Below are 18,031 nucleotides of genomic sequence, written 5' to 3'. Positions count from 1 at the left end.
CTTGGATATTGTTCCTCTTTGTCATAATTCATTAATTCATCCTTTGGATTAAAATAAATTCTTGTAAACGGATTTTTTTCTAAAAGTATGCATTGGGCACGGTAAAATGATTTCAAGACTTGCAAACTTTCCCTCTTGTACTAAAAGTATTTCTTGTAAAATGACATCTGATTAGATCACGATTGTTTGATGGTTTATTTTCTGTTATTTTTCCCTTTTTACCGCTGAACTCTTTCCTCAAACTATATTTAGGTAACGGCCTAAAGTTCATATGGTATTACTAACTTCCGACTGATAACCGGGGTCCATTTGTATCACCCCTCTACTTTTACTTGCTGTAATACGTGAAACATAATTACACTGTAGAAGGTCAATATCAGACATACATCTAACTCTTTCATTATCGTACATTGTGGTATGTTTTCATAGTTTGATTAATTAAAATTAAATTAATTAATTAATTAGTTAAATTCGACGTAAAATAAATTCGACGCCTGTTGATGACGTGTTTTTGTCTACACTTTACTTCAAGTCAAATTTGTCATGTAGAATGTCAAAGCGTAACTTATTTTAAGCGTTCATATGTTATTTGGTTTCGGTCCAATTTTGGACAAATGAAACTTTACGTGTTTGTATGTATACATGGTGCATTGCCTTGTGCCATGGCATCTTTTTACATTATAAAATGCTATATAGTATTCTGAATAATATATAAAAGTTTCCAGACTCAAATTGATTCAACCGTGAATCATATTTAAATAATTAGTTAAAAAATATAACGTTGAGAAGAAATCTATAACAACAGTATATTTTTTTTATATCTAGATTTTGTATGATTGGGTATTTTTTAAAGAATATATTAAAACAAGGGATATCTGGCTTTATCGTAGATAAAAAATACCCATTAAATAAAATGCCTAACGATCTTTTTACACCCCATCTGTGTATTCCAATAATTATTGTCTTTAAAAAGTTTTTTTAAGGTTAAGACCACAAACATTAGTGTACGTCGTAAATACTTTGGATGTTTGCGATCCACCTCGCTCCTCTATGATGCCAAGCGAAGATGCATTTGATTGAAAATTGAAAATAAGTATTTCAAAAAAATGAAACTATTCACTATGGGCAATCATAATATTATTTATAGAATCTAGCACCATTTAGGCAACTTTTAACAAATGTGCAAGATAAACATTATAAAGGACGGCAAAAGGGACTAGATAATAAATCATCATGTATTCCATTTCCTGCAAAACTGTCATCAACGGCCGCAGAAGCGATCAATAAACTTGTTCGGAAACTGTCAACCGAATGATTTGTTGCTGAGCGAAGCGAAGGACAGAATTGCACGACGAGGAAAAAGTAGTACGTTTCACAGGGGAAAATAACCTATGTGTGATTCTATCTATCATTAGAATAATTATCTTCGCAAGCCAAGGGTTTACGATCCACTTTGCTCCTGTACAACAACGAAGATTGAGCCAATGTTTTCAGAAGTAGCACAGCCAATGGTTTTTATCTCTCTTGTTGCGTGGACCCTGAGGTCCACGCAGAAAATATATAAGCGAGGTTAAACCGAATGCTATGGGGAAAATTCAGCCTGCGCATGAGCTAGCCTGGTTCCTGTGCGTAATGGGTAGCTCAGGGAACCAGGCTAGCACACGATTATCTCAATCGGGATCGGGATTCCGTGCCATATTCACACATAAGTTCAAAGGCGCTGTAATTGTAAAGTTGTCGGTAAACAGTACAGAAACAAAGTATTCCTTATAAAGAAATGATTGGCATGTGATATGAACTATCAGTATTATGAAATAAGTTAATGTTATGCCGAAACAACAACATGAATCAAATAGCATAATTTGCAATGTTTTGTTGTTTTCCGAATACACATGTAACTTAACTTAACTTTTATAGTAGGCGAGGCTAGAGAACTTCCCGATTAAATTTTTTTAAGCATTTAAGTATTATTGTATAATTATGTCACTTTATAAAAGTTTAAATCTCAAGAAAAATGCATCAAATTATGACATATTTAATTTACACAAAGCTTTCACTGCATAGTTAACAAAGTAGTGCGAATCGTAATGTGTGCGCAAATAGTAGAATTCACCGAATGCCTGATACTGTACATGCAAACTTCATTCATAGATAGACAATAATTATTTTAGAAGTATGAATCCTTTAAATTCTGAGATAAAAAGTCAGGGCTATACATACATGTATACATACGTAATACAACGTACAAATTTAGTGGTTAAAAGCAGAGGGCAAGAGTCGGTGGAGTCTCTGATAATCTTAAGGCTTTCACGTTTTCGTTGCAAACACATGCAAATGGTCCACGTATTGTAGTCCTTTTTCTAAAGGACATCAACTTGTTTCATTACTATTTCTTCCAAGACCTCTTAGATGAAAAACACGTAACCTGTCTGCACCAATTTATCTCAATCACTAGACGTCGCTGTGCTACTTAGATTTAGCCAATGTTTTCAGAAGTAGCACAGCAAAAATCCATTGTTAGAAGTGTGGTTGAAGTAGAATGTGCATAGTAGAAATGAGACTTTTTTCTGAATTTGATAAAATACTGCTTTATTTATGCAATATTTAATTTTACGTTTTGTTGTAAAACATTACAATATTATAGAAGCATTAATAATAATGTCACTATGACTTTAAGACCTTAAACATATAATATACACAAATGCCTGTCATTTCTCTTATTTCACGAATTTCTTCTTTTCAACAGTGTCATATCCAATCTCTATTAGCGCCTTAATTTAAATAAATTTGACAAGATCATAACACCAATAAAGCTGTCAGTAGCACACGAAAACCTGAAATATATTTCTTCCTTACGAGAGACAGTTTTAGTTATTTTAGTATTCATGTACAAAGTAATGAACCAGCTCTGTCAGTGCCTTGTTATGGGGTGACTTTTTTCTCCTTACGTGTTCAGAATATATATTATGTATTTAACTAAAAATCTTGAAAAAAAATTGATAATAACAGTTTTGTTGAGTTTGATAAATAGTATATTTCTACACAAACCATGACTACAAATAAAGACTTTGTTAACACAAAACCATAGGGTCTTGTATAATGTATCATTATTCAATGCTATAATGAGTACCAACCAGCAACAGTTACGGTTTGGTTATAGTTAGTTTTTTTCTTAAAGTTATTTGGTTGACACCTCCAACAAATCCAAAACGTTCATGTCTTAACTATACTAGCCAACATTTCTAACGCCCCACTTTTATTTTTTTCTTATTTACAAAAATTTAACATCAATTTTTAAATCGTTGCCACTATTGACTGCTTGTTTATAAAGTTCAACTGTTCATGTTAAACAACTGTAATCGAGTTAATAATAACTCGATCATGACCGTTTTTGTTGAAAAACTAAGAATGCGTGTTCGATATTTTCATCGGATACGTTTTTCAATAAGACTTGATTCGATCGATACCCTATCTTTAGCTGATTGTAAAAAACTTAAAAAAAAAACAATTAAGAAAAATGCGATGTATGTCTGCCCAAGAACCTTCAAAGTCAGTTGGCGTGGTCAAAGCAGCGCACAGTTCACAATTAGATTATTTCCTTTCACAATATTTGCTGTATTTACTTTAAATCTTTAAAAATGAAGTCCTAAACAATAAAAACAGCTTTTCCTAATTCATAATTTTCATCACAGATAGCTAGATCTTTTTACAGACACCACTCAATAATTTTAAGACTTGACCGAAAGTTCAATGCAACCTAAAGTGTTGAAGACTCACCATGAAGGCCAAAACATTATGTAACGACACGTCAAGGTTCCGATAGACACCGTACAACACATGTAACTGCACAGCACATTTTGGTCTTTATGGTCGGGACGATATGATATAAATCCAAGATTGAGAAAGTTCCCCAGCATCCGAATTTTGCAGAACCTGGCCACCTTAACATATGTATGAGGTATTAATGTTATGAATTTGCTATCTTAGAGTACCTGAACCTTTTTGAATTTCATAAAGCCTAGAATAAGTTTTGATTGATTTTTTAATTAAATGTTTTGTTATTCTTTATTCTTTATATTTTATCATTGTCATGGTCAAAATAATTAGAATTACGAACAGTATAATACAAACACTTGCCTGGGGCGTTAGAAATGTTGACTAGTATAGTTATTTTTCTGACCAGAACCTCCACAGTATGTAAGCTCTTTTTTTCATGAAACATTTTAACTTATTTCCAATATTTTGGGATTCTAAATACATTGTTTTAGTAAAACAACTAAAATATTTAATTCATATATTTTGAATTATGTTTTATGTAAGGAAAAAATATTTTGGGAAATGAAAAAATAAAAATTATTATACAATTTAAACAATTTTGACATTTATTTTAATTTGATGGTTAACATGTTTACTTTCTCTAGAATCATAAATTAATATCTCTTGCACGTGCACTTTGAAAGCTAATAAATATAGTAGCTAACTCGCTTATTTTCTTTAAACATCTTTAAGAAGTGGTACCTTCATTCCCCTCAATTAACTTGACGTTTGAATAATGACATTTTCCAAGTGAATTAGATTGTAAGTTTTGAAAATGAGTAGAAGTCTTTATTTTAAAGTGATAACCCTGTGATTTCAATTGTATGTTTGTAAAACTGTGCAAACAGGACATCTGGGTACTATAATGCAGGTTCAAATGCAATATTTTGAAGTGTATACAGTAGCTATATAATTAAAGTAATCTCCTTTACATGCTCCCCTTAAACTCGACAAGTGTAAGGATTTGTCTAATGTAAGGACATTGGGTTGTTTTTATCAGACTGATCCAAAATGATGCATAGAATGAAAAACCAAATTTTCATACTCGTACTAAATGTATCTAGAAAGGTACTGTCAGCACAGCTCAATCAATGCGTTCCTCATCTATTGTTGTTATTTTCAGTCGACGTTTTTCTACAGATAAAAGTTTTACTACTTTTAATGTTTGACATTAATCTGTGACATATCGCGATTTCATTGTACCTAAAGGTATTCGATCCATAATAGCCCCAAATTCAATAAATCTGGATGCATAACTGATAAATGGGCTTCATACTTAGTATACTTGGACATAATTCTCATGTTTAAGTGTCATTATGTAAGAGTAGAATGTGTTTTAAAAAAGGACCCCTTTCTTTTCTTGAAAAGTTGCTCCCCTTTGCTTTTGATTTATAAAAATTAATTAAAATATATTTATATAGGGTATACAATTCATTTTTAATAGTTTTTGTATTCCTAATGATGAAATGCATATTTTCACCGAAACAATTATTTATATACTTAATATTTTTTTTTTATTTTAAACAGTGTGCTTATCCTCATAGACATTAATTAATGCAATCTTTAATAATTAATTACTGCTTACTTATAGATATTTTTGAAAAATTATCTTGGTAAATCTTTTTCTACTCTAAAGTGCTTTAAATTCATATCAGAGTTTTTTATTAATAAGGGATTTTAAAGGTTAGAAAAATAACATAATATGTAAGGGATACCTTACGTTTCAATCGATCACGAAATATATTAAGCAAAATACTAGTAAGTAATCGATAAAAATACAAATTTAGGAACCGTTTCCAGTTTGAAAATTCATTAGAATAAATGGTATTTAAACTAGACTCTTGTTGCTATAGCAACAAAAAGGTCTTCCGTTCCTCACATATAAATCTGTACAAAAGATCCATTTCTCTTGTAAACAGAAAACGGATATAATTTATACTGTAAAGGAATTCCCAAGAAATAAACAAAACAAAAAGACAAAACGTCATTTTTTGAGTACTTTCTGTGACGACTGGAAGTTACGCCGGATCATACAAAACATAGTAAACATATCTTCATACATTGCCTTGTCTTTCCTCAAAGTTTGGATGTTCAAGTTTTTGTTAGTTATAATATCTCGTTGAGAAAAGGTTTTTGTCTCAGGACCGGAAACGAACGAACGGAAGTGATTAAGAAATTGAAAATACGTATTTTAGTACATCTACCTATGACACGTTATTGTTCATCACATTGAGTAAAATGTTAAAAAAATTCTATTATCACAGATATAAGACACAAAGTAAAAATTTGGGTGGGATTTATTTTAATGTAATTGGCTTATTTGGTCGCGGTGACATAAGGAACAAAATTTGGGAGCGGCCGCAGGGTCGTCTCCCCAACAACAAACAATCAAGTGTGGCGACCCCAAAATGGGCTGAATTGTGCACTGGGTAGGTCACAAATGCACAACGCCACTCAAAATGCAATATGGTCAAAGTTCAATCAGAGTTCAAAGTTCAATCAGAGTTCAAAGTTCAATCAAAGCTGCATTAAAGTGCAATAAGGTTAAATGGGTCAATATCCCATTTAATACACAATTGTATAATTAAACATAATAATTTGCATGTATCAAAGTTGCAATGATGAAAAGCGCTATTTGCGCCACAAAAATGATACACGGTTTAGAAAACACTGTTCCATTTGAGGTGGGGTTTGACGAAAGCGCCAGTTCAAATTCACCTCCAGGTCTTCAACATGTTCACCGCGACTTTGAAGGGCTGCAAGTCCAGATTTGGGATTTCACCTGAAAATTTAACACAAAGAGACAGCAGTATCTGATTTCAACAAAACAATTATAACATTATACAAATTTATAAAAAAACAAAAGGGGAGGGTGGGTGGGTTTTTAAGAAATAGTTAGGCAAATAATGATAATTCAACAGAGAAAATTTTAACCTACCAGTTTGTATGACGTGAAGATTGAAAAGAAGGATATGACGTAATATAGAAAAGCACTTGGTAAAAAACTATTTTGGAACTCAGCATGCGCAACCCGGATAAATCCGGAATGAGCATGGAAAGTAAACTGAGATAAATGCGCATATTCTGAGACTGCGCTTTAATATGCGCTATTATCACAGATATAAGACACAAAGTAAAAATTTGGGTGGGATTTATTTTAATGTAATTGGCTTATTTGGTCGCGGTGACATAAGGAACAAAATTTGGGAGCGGCCGCAGGGTCGTCTCCCCAACAACAAACAATCAAGTGTGGCGACCCCAAAATGGGCTGAATTGTGCACTGGGTAGGTCACAAATGCACAACGCCACTCAAAATGCAATATGGTCAAAGTTCAATCAGAGTTCAAAGTTCAATCAGAGTTCAAAGTTCAATCAAAGCTGCATTAAAGTGCAATAAGGTTAAATGGGTCAATATCCCATTTAATACACAATTGTATAATTAAACATAATAATTTGCATGTATCAAAGTTGCAATGATGAAAAGCGCTATTTGCGCCACAAAAATGATACACGGTTTAGAAAACACTGTTCCATTTGAGGTGGGGTTTGACGAAAGCGCCACATGCATGAACATGCATCCGCCACCAAAGGTCCTACATATTGGTGACGGCGTCACGTCCCCACCTCAAATAGATACCGCCGACCAATGCAAATGAGGATGGGATTGCTTTTACTTGGTTTTGACCCCCATTATGTGTTCGATAGCCCCTTGTAAATTGTTGAGAAAAAGGTCGTTCCCCAACTTGGATAGGTGGGTACCGTCACTATGAAAAAGTTGGGTATGACTGATTTTAATTTGAGGATGCTTGATGTAGGCCCCTCCCAGGCTCACCATGGTTTTAATTGCTTGGCGGTCAACTCGGGTTCGGGTTTGGTTCATGGCTTTTGTGTTTGTTGAATAGCGCCATGTTATCCTGGGGAGGGTAGAGGACCACACAAATTTGGTTTTTGGGAATAATGTTTTACATTGAGACAGAATGTCATGTACCATGGTCAACAGCCGGTCAAGACGAGTTTTGCCAACATTATTGGCTCCGCAATGAACGACAATAATGTGAGGAGGACTTTGCAATTTGAGGCCTTTGAGGTATTTGAGTTTAGGGACAAGGTCCAAAAGTTTCATGCCACTGTACCCCTGCCACCATATGTTGGCATTTGGAATGGATAGGTTGGTTCCTCCGGTTCTTTGTGAGGCTGCTACTGTAGCATGTTTGATAATGGAAGATCCCAAAATCCACACATTAACTGGATCTGCAACCACTTGGATTAAATTGGTTTAGGAATGCAAATATTTTGTTAAAATAATGACAGATACAAAAAGGGAATTAAAATGAAGATCTTAAGGGAGGGAACATGATAATTAATCGCCAACTGCCGGTGGTTAGTTGAGTGAAGGGGAATGCTGAATATGCATTACCTAATGTAAGACCTATAGGCTTGTGAATGCCATCGCCCAGAGGCTTGTATGGCTTGTTCTGATAGGCCCTGCTGTGCCAGCATGGTAGCTGCCCCTATCCTGAATGAATGAGATTTGTAATACTTGCTGTTGATTCCCAAAACTTGTAGGGCTTTTGCCAGTACTGATGAGAACTGATAGCGGGTTAGTGGGTGGCCGGAGTAGTGGCAAAACAGGGGGCCTGTAACATTTGGTCGAACTTGTAAATATTTGTTCATAATTTTGACCGGACAAAATTGGGTGTCAGTGGCATTGATGCGCAAGTGGGTTCCTTTGCCTAGTTGATCCGTCTTGGAGTATTTAATAAGGAGATTGATAATAGAGTGTTGAATTGAAATATGCTGAACCTGGATGATTCTATCGGGTGAGTTACCCTTAGATAATGCTAATTCCCCCACCCTTAATAATGCATAATATGCTAAGGTAAACGCAGCAGAAAACAGTGAAGTTTCATAGGTATCCTGGCATACCACAGGCAACTTATGAAGGATTTGATTCAAAATCTCTAGGGTTATGGGCATGCGCACATCCCTGTTGTTATTTTGCCTTTTCATGCCTTCTAACACTTTACCAACAAGGAAATGTTTTGTAGGGTCACCATTCCCTAATACTTTACATTTAAATGCAATTGCAGATGTATAGGCCCTAGCAGTGGTTTGTTTGCAGCCTTGTATGGACAGGTGAGCTATGAACATTAAAATGTGATTTGAAGGTGGTGGCCAAAGGATAGACAACTGTTGATTTAATCTAAACTGGTCGAAAGCTTGCAGACCAACAGCGTAAGCTTTGGTAGTGTTACTGGCTAGTGATGACATGAGAAGGCGGTTCATTTCATCTTCAAGAGCACGTTGTGGAAGGATGTTGGTATGGGTTGGGGTAGCTGGTCTGCTGCTGGAGCCAGTTCCCTGAATCTGCCCCACTGTTGACGAGATATTGCATCTGCTATACCATTTTGATTGCCAGGAATATGCTGGGCTTTGAACTGAATGTTATTTTTTATAGTGACAAGCATGAGTGGCCTAATGAGAAACATGACTCTATCAGATGAGGATGATTGTTTGTTAATGATGTCTTACAAGAGCTAGGTTGTCTATATGTAGGATTATTTTTTTGTTTCGGAGTGTTTTAGCCCAAATGGTGAATGCCAAAACAATGGGGACTAATTCTAAAAATGTAATGTCATGAATGATTGGTTTGTTTGCCCATGACGATGGCCACTGGAGATAGGCCCACTGCCCTTGAAAATATGAACCGCATCCTAATGAAGCTGTCCCAGAGCTATCTGTAAAAAGGTTAAGTGTTTCTTGAGAACTCCATTCGGAATCCGGGAAATATACAACCCCATTGAAATTGGTCAGGAGGTCGAGCCACATTTGCATGTCTAATTTCATTGCAGAGGTAATGTTAACATGGTGATAGGGTTGAACCTTACCAATCATAGCATTATAAAAACGTCTGTTGAATGCTCGACTACCTGGTATAGCCCTGGCAAAGAAATTAAGTTTACCTACAATGCTTTGCAGTGAATTGATGGTAATTGTTCTTTTCTGAATATGATGTGTGAGAATTGACAACATTTCTTGAATCTTTGGTGGTGGTATGCGAATCTGCATTTGAATTGTATCTATGACCAGACCCAAGAACACAAGTGATGTTGTAGGCCCCTGTGCTTTGTCCTTATTAAGTGGAATCCCCATATCTGTACATAGGCTATGAAAGGTGTCGACTAGCATACGACAATGGTTAGTATCAGACCGACCGGCAAAAATAAAATCATCTAGGTAATGGTGGGTGGTTTCTAAACCAGATTGCCTTCTGACCAACCATTCGATGAATGTAGAAAATGTTTCAAAAATTTTGCACGAAATTGAGCAGCCAAAGGGCAACATTTTATCGAAATAGTAAGCACCCCTAAAGAAAAGTCCTAGCAGTTCAAAGTCCCCAGGGTATACGGGTATTAGCCTAAAAGCACTTTTTATATCCTCTTTTGCCAACAAGGCCCCCCTTCCCAATTTGCTAATGGTATTTACGACTGTGTCGAAGGAAGTGTAGGTTACTGTTGTATCTTTAGGGTCTATGTATGTATTTATGCTGGACGACGGTGGGTAAGATAAATGTGTTATCATTCTCCAACCGCCGTCGCTTTTGGGAACTAAACCAATTGGTGAGACATGAATGTTGGGCATTGGTGGTTGTAGGAAGGGGCCAGCCATGCGTCCCTCATCCACCTCCTTAGAGATTTTTGTTTGCAAAATATCTGGGTATTGATTGGCTGATACTAAGTTGTGAGAAAAAATAGGAAGTCTAGGTCCTGCATACAACAATTTAAATCCTTCCTTAAAACCAGTATCTAAAGTTTTTGCGGCATGCCTATCTGGGTAATGTTGTAAATACTGTGAAATGGACTTAATAAGGATTGGGGTGCTTCCCAGAGACCAAAGGGTATTATTGTTTGGGGTGTCGAGGGAATTTGGCTGAGGGGTTGTTGTTGTATTGGTAGGGGGGGTGACCTTGGTTTGGTGTGTTGAAACGAAATGGCCTGTTAACTTTGGTTGCTTGTGTAGGCGTAGCCAAAGAGCAGGTGTTAGAGGAGTGTGCATTATTGCACCTAAGGCATCTGTGTACATACTGGCAGTTTGGTCTGGTGCATGCACCTTTGAAGTTGTAGTCAAAGCATTTGTCGCTGTTTACCCTTTTGTTTGAGGTGTGAGGCTGGTTGTATGTGTGGGTCTGGGGTGCAGTGGGTGTCATGTAAATCATCCATAACTCAGGATCAACTACACCCCAATCTGTGTTTTGGTTAATGGAAGCCCTAAGGCGGTACTGTTCGTCATATGTGAGCCAGCCCTGTGATCTCTGGCTTCCTAGCCTAATGTCATGCATGTACTTCAAGAATTGTTGTATTTTTTCAGGATGTGCTGCTGTGTAAATGCTCATGAAGATAATGAATGCATCTGTCCAACGATCAATGTTTTGAATTTTGTGGTGAGATTTAGGTTGGGCAATTAATTGGCCGGTTGCATCTATTGCAAGAGTGGAGGAAACATGAGATTGGTTTGGGTCCCTAACGAGCAATGTCCCCAAGTTAATGTATTTACCAGATATGATCTTATCCCTAGTGCTAGGGTCAACATAGTATCCCAACGAAAATTGAGTAGACCCTACAGGTAAGGGCAGGATGGTGTGGTTGGAGTCAAGAGGAACAAGAGTTAAATTACCTGTGGGCACAGGTGGCTCAGTGACCGGTATTGTGCAAACGCTGGTTGTGGGCGCCTGTGGCGCTGACTGTTCAACTGGGCTTGAACGTGCCTGTTGGGTTGCCGCCTGCACTACTGACTGGGGCTCATCCCTAGCCGCGGCGTGGAGTCGAGGTCGCCTGGACGTCCGCTCCGTGGGGGCTGGCCTTGCTGGCCTTGACTTAGTCTTTGGCATAGTTAGCGTTGGGTATTACCATAAAAATATAGAAACAATTGTTAAATTATTTAAAATGAAAAAAAAAAATGTCTAACTAAGCAACTAGAAAAAAAAAATAAAGTAAATAAACTAATGACACGTAATCAAAAAGAAGCGTGGCCCGATAGCCCACGTTGTACCAATGAATATGGCGTGTGTACAGGTCACAGTAAAATAAGTCTGACTACAATCCGATAAAAATAACTGCCATCTGCAAATCCCAACAACGAATAATAGTTTAAAGTTAGCGTATACAAAGAGATGTAAAACTTTTGAATGTTATTTTTAAGAAATAGTTAGGCAAATAATGATAATTCAACAGAGAAAATTTTAACCTACCAGTTTGTATGACGTGAAGATTGAAAAGAAGGATATGACGTAATATAGAAAAGCACTTGGTAAAAAACTATTTTGGAACTCAGCATGCGCAACCCGGATAAATCCGGAATGAGCATGGAAAGTAAACTGAGATAAATGCGCATATTCTGAGACTGCGCTTTAATATGCGCTAATGTTAAAACAAAACAAAAAATCTTTTATTGCTTGAACACTTCGAGTGAAAACCGGAAGTGACGTACGACCAAATGGAACCCGTTCAACACATGTTCATTCAAATGTCCATTATCCATACAAGTTTTGTGTCTTGATCTCTCACTGTTTCTGAGATCTTGGGGGTAGTTTGTTTTTTTAAAAGAAGGCTACCTGAGATATTTGAGATGTCTCACCGGAAGTAGAACTTTTTTTGGTTTTTTTACCATGTGTGGATGACCTCCTGTATTTTTGTAACTAAAATGTTACTTCCATGCTAAATAACCAACATATTTTTTAAAAATCAGAATTTGGTGTACTTCCTGTGACGACCGGAAGTTACGCCGGTTAAAACAAAATAGTGTTAACACGTGTCCATACACAGGTCTAAAATCCTACAAAGTTTGGTTGTTGAAGTCGTTACCGTTTTTGAGATCTCTTCGATATAAGGTTTTTTGTCTCGGGACAGGAAACGGACAAACGGAAGTGCTTAATGAAATTGAAATTTTTTATATCTTGTTTAATTTCCTATTTTTCATTATTATTCATCAAAGTAGCTAAAACTACTCACATTGAGTAAAATGTTAAAAAAACAATTCTAAAGTTAAAAAAAACTTTTATGCTTGAACACTTCGAGTGAAAACCGAAAGTGACGTAAGACCAAATGGAACCCGTTAAACACATGTTCATTCAAATGTCCATTATACATACAAGTCTTGTGTCTTGATCTCTCACAGTTTCTGAGATCTTGGGGGTAGTTTGTTTTTTAAAAAGAAGGCTACCTGAGATATTTGAGATGTCTCACCGGAAGTAGAACTTTTTTGGTTTTGTTTTTTTCCAAAGATGACCTCTTGTATTTTTAAAACTTAAATGTTACTTTCCATGCTAAATAACCAACATATTTATAAAAAATCAGAATTTGGTGTACTTCCTGTAACGACTGGAAGTTACGCCAGATAAAACGAAATAGTGCTAACACATGTCCATACACTGGTCTATCATCCTACAAAGTTTGGTTGTTTAAGTCGCTACTGTTTTTGAGATCTCGTCGATATATGTTTTTTGTCTCGGGACAGGAAACGGACAAACGGAAGTGCTTAATGAAACTTAAATTTTTTTTATCTTGTTTACTTTTCTATTTTACATTATTTTTCATCGAAAACACAGGTCTATAATCCTACAAAGTTTGGTTGTTGAAGTCTTTACCGTTTTTGAGATCTCATCGATATAAGGTTTTTTTGTCCCGGGACAGGAAACGGGCAAACGGAAGTGCTAAATGAAAATTAATTTTTTTTATTCTTGTTTTCTGGCCTATCTTACATTATTATTCATCGAAATAGCTAAAACTATCAAATAAAAACAGTTCAACGGATAAACAGTTTGATTTGTTTGAACTCTTCCGCTGTAGACCGGAAGTGACGGAAGACAAAATGAAACTGTTTAAACACATCTTCAATCAAATGTCTATGATTAGTGAAAGTTTCGTGTCTTGATCACGTACAGTACCTGAGAACTTGCGGGTACAAAATATGTTTTAAAAAAGCTTCCTGAGATAATCGAGATATCTCACCGGAAGTAGATTTTTTTTGTTTATTTAACATTGCATAGATGACATATGTAAGGATCTATACTAGTATCTTTATTATATGGAAAATAAATTAAATACGTAAAAACAAAAAAAAATTGAAGAGCTTCCGGTGACGACCGGAACTTACGCCGAACAAAACAAAAATGTTTAAACACATCTACAACTATAGGTGTATCATCCCTCAAAGTTTGAATGTTCAAATCTTTATCGTTTCTGAGATCTCGATGTGACAAGCTTTTTGTCGGGGAACAGGAAACGGACGACAGGAAATAAATTTTCAAAAAATGAAAAAAAACGCCTAGAGATATGATCATTTTCTATCAGTCCTAAAAACTTCAAGTAAATCTATCAAGCCATCTCTGAGAAATCTTGTGGACAAAAACTGGGAAAAAAATAATAATAAACTAGACTCTTGTTGCTATAGCAACAAAAAGGTCTTCCGTTCCTCATGTATAAATCTGTACAAAAGATCCATTTCTCTTGTAAACAGAAAATGGATATTATCTATACTAAAAAGGAATTCCCAAGAAATAAACAAACCAAAAAGACAAAACGTCATTTTTGAGTACTTTCTGTGACGACCGGAAGTTACGCCGGATCATACAAAACATAGTAAACAATATATCTTCATACATTGCCTTGTATTTCCTCAAATTTTGGATGTTCAAGTTTTTGTTAGTTATAATATCTCGTTGAGAAATGGTTTTTGTCTCGGGACCGGAAAGGAACGAACGGAAGTGATTAAGAAATTGAAAATACGTATTTTAGTACATTTACCTATGATAAGTTATTGTTCGTCACATTGAGTAAAATGCTTAAATAAATTCTAATTAAAAAAAACAACAACCTTTTATTGCTTGAACACTTCGAGTGAAAACCGGAAGTGACGTACGACCAAATGGAACCCGTTAAACACATGTTCATTCAAATGTCCATTATCCATACAAGTTTTGTGTCTTGATCTCTCAAAGTTTCTGAGATCTAGGGGGTAGTTTGTTTTTTTAAAAGAAGGCTACCTGAGATATTTGAGATGTCTCAACGGAAGTAGAACTTTTTTGGGGTTTTTACGATCTGTGGATGATTTCCTGTATTTTTATAACTAAAATGTTACTTCCATGCTAAATAACCAACATATTTTTAAAAAATCAGAACTTGGTGTACTTCCTGTGACGACCGGAAGTTACGCCGGATGCAACAAAATAGTGTTAACACGTGTCCATACACAGGTCTATAATCCTACAAAGTTTGGTTGTTGAAGTCGTTACCGTTTTTGAGATCTCGTCGATATAAGGTTTTTTGTCTCAAGACAGGAAACGGACAAACGGAAGTGCTTAATGAAATTTAAATTTTTTATATTTTGTTACTTTCCTATTTTACATCATTATTCATCGAAGTAGCTAAAACTATCAAATAAAAACAGTTTTATGGATAAACAGTTTGATTTGTTTGAACTCTTCCGCTGTGGACCGGAAGTGACGGAAGACAAAATGAAACTGTTTAAACACATCTTCAATCAAATGTCTATGATTAGTGAAAGTTTCGTGTCTTAATAACGTACAGTACCTGAGAACTTGCGGGTACAAAATATGTTTTAAAAAAGCTTCCTGAGATAATCGAGATATCTCACCGGAAGTAGATTTTTTTTGTTTATTTAACATTGTATAGATGACATATGTAAGGATCTATACTAATATCTTTATTCTATGGGAAATAAATTAGATATGTAAAAACAAAATTTTTTGAAGTGCTTCCGGTGACGACCGGAAGTTACGCCGAACAAAACAAAAATGTTTAAACACATCTACAACTATAGGTCTATCATCCCACAAAGTTTGGATGTTCAAGTCTTTACCGTTTCTGAGATCTCGTTGGTACAAGCTTTTTCAACGCGGGACAGGAAACGGACGACCGGAAACGATTTTTGACAAAATAAAAAAAACGCCTCGAGATATTATCATTTTCTTCCATTCCAGAAAATTTCACATAAATCTATCCAGTCATCTCTGAGAAATCTTGTGGACAAAAACTGGGAAAAAAATAATAATAATAAACTAGACTTTTGTCGCAAAAGCAACAAAAAGGTCTTCCGTTTTGATAAAAATGAATCAATTTAACCGTAGACATTGCTTCTCTTACATAGAGAAAATAGTTGATATGATAATTATTGTGAATGATATATGCAGACGTTACTTCCATGTAAAACAACGAGATTGAAAAAGAAATCTCTGTGACGACCGGAAGTAAAGCCGAACTAAACAAAACAGGTTAAACATTAGTACAATCATAAGTCAATCTTTCTTCAAAGTTTGGTTGTTCACATTTCTGCCAAGTCTGAAATCTCTTTGAAACAATAGTTTTGGAAACGGACGAACGGAAGTGATTAATAAAAAAAGCTGGTATTTTTCGTACATTTGCTTAGCGTACATCACTAAACGTTTATCAAGCTAGATGAAACACCCAAGAAATTCAGTTAAACTTGTTAAAAATATGATTTATTTGAATCCTTCCGGTGAAAACCGGAAGTGACAGTTGACAGAATAAAACCCGCTAAACATATCATCAATCAAATGTCTATCATTCATGAAAGCTTTGTGTCTCAATCACTTACAGTGACAAAAATCTTGCGGGCATCAAATTTGTAAAAAGGAAAGCTACATAGAGATATTTGAGATATCTCACCGGAAGTAACAGTTATTTGAAAATTTAACATTATAAAGATGACACATCTAAGATTGTATACTGATATATTCATTCCATGTAAAAGAAATACATAAAGAAAAAACATAATTTTTGTAGTGCTTCCGGTGACGACCGGAAGTTACGCCGAACAAAATAAAAAAGTTTAAAAACATGTACGTATAAAGGTCTATCATCCCACAAAGTTTGATTGTTCAAGTCGACACCGTTTATGAGATTTCGTCGAAATAAGGTTTGTTGTCTCGGGACAGGAAACGGACAAACGGAAGTTCTCGATGTAAATTGTATTAAATATTTCTTGTATACTTGCCTTTTGTACATTATTGTTCATCGAGTTCACTACAAATATCAACGGAAAACAGTTCAACTGATAAAAAGTTCGATTTGTTTGAACTCCTTTTGTGTGGACCGGAAGTGACGGAAGGAAATGAAACCGGTTAAACATATCTTCAATAAAATGTCTATCATCCATGAACGTTTTGTGCTTTGATCACTTATAGTTTCTGAGAACTCGTTTGTATAAAATGTGTTTTAAAAAAGCTTCCTGAGATATTTGAGATATCTCACCGGAAGTAGAATTTTTTTGTTAAGTTAACATCGCATAGACAACCTATGCATAGATTTATACTTATAAATTTATTTTATTAAAAAGGAATTTTATGCGAAAAAGTAGTTATTTTTGAAGTACTTCCGGTGACAACCGGAAGTAACGACGAACAAAACAAAATAGTGTGAACACATCTACAGCTATATGTTTATCATCCCAGAAAGTTTGGATGTTCAAGTCTTTACCGTTTCTGAGATCTCGTTGATACAAGCTTTTTCAACGCGGGACAGGAAACGGACAAACGGAAGTGCTCAATCTTAATTGTATTTAACATTTCTTGTATACTTGCCTGTTGTACTTCGTTTCTCATCCAGAACACTACAAATATCAATGGAAAAAAGTTAAACTGATAAACAGTTCGATTTGTTTGAACTCTTCCTGTGTGGACCGGAAGTGACGGAAGACAAAACGAAACCGGTTAAACACATCTTCAATCAAATGTCTATCATCCATGAAAGTTTTGTGCTTTGATCACTTATAGGTTCTGAGATCTCGCGGGTACAAAATGTGTTTTAAAAAAACTACCTGAGATATTTGAGATATCTCACCGGAAGTAGAATTTTTTTGTTGATTTAACATCGCATAGATGAAATATGTAAGGATCTATACTAATATCTTTATTTTACGGAAAAAAAATTAAATACGTAAAAACAAAAAAAATTGAAGTGCTTCCGGTGACGATCGGAAGTTACGCCGAACAAAACAAAAATGTTTAAACACATCTACAACTATAGGTCTATCATCCCTCAAAGTTTGGATGTTCAAGTCTTTATCGTTTCTGACATCTCGATGTGACAAGCTTTTTGTCGCGGGACAGGAAACGGACGAACGGAAGTGAATTTAGAAAATCTATTTCAAAAAGCCTCTAGATGTTAATATTTTAAGT

At 35.3% G+C, this 18,031-nt stretch overlaps 1 protein-coding gene across 4 annotated transcripts; it reads right to left on the bottom strand.

Moving 5' to 3' along the window:
• Nucleotides 1–6,064: 6,064 nt before the first annotated feature.
• LOC117688914 (uncharacterized) lies at nt 6,065–12,238 on the bottom strand. 4 transcript variants are annotated; one of them, XR_010712381.1, is made up of 2 exons: nt 11,491–12,238; nt 6,065–8,076 (listed from the first exon to the last, which is right to left on the bottom strand). XR_010712381.1 is itself a non-coding variant. In XM_066080277.1 (2 exons), the coding sequence occupies exons 1-2, from the start codon at nt 11,702–11,704 to the stop codon at nt 7,487–7,489; spliced, it is 795 nt and encodes a 264-aa protein (XP_065936349.1). In that variant the 5' UTR covers nt 11,705–12,238; the 3' UTR covers nt 6,065–7,486. The 4 variants fall into 4 exon arrangements, 3 of the variants coding, with proteins under 3 accessions (XP_065936349.1, XP_065936350.1, XP_034323757.2); XM_066080277.1 differs by having other exon boundaries at nt 6,065–8,067; XM_066080278.1 differs by having other exon boundaries at nt 6,065–6,598.
• Nucleotides 12,239–18,031: the final 5,793 nt, after the last annotated feature.

This window comes from Magallana gigas, chromosome 3 (assembly GCF_963853765.1).
Source record: "Magallana gigas chromosome 3, xbMagGiga1.1, whole genome shotgun sequence".
Classification (NCBI taxonomy): Eukaryota; Metazoa; Mollusca; class Bivalvia; order Ostreida; family Ostreidae; genus Magallana; species Magallana gigas.
Note: the sequence above shows the minus strand (reverse complement) of the source record. Positions and strands in the feature narration are given on the sequence as shown.

Bases quoted from the DNA above. Each gene is read 5' to 3' on its own strand.
- LOC117688914 (XM_034467866.2), bottom strand. From the start codon at position 11,704: ATGCCAAAGACTAAGTCAAGGCCAGCAAGGCCAGCCCCCACGGAGCGG. The intron at 9,192-11,490 runs GTAATTTAACTC...TCTCGTCAACAG, and splicing joins TGAGCCACCTGTGCCCACAG to TGGGGCAGATTCAGGGAACT.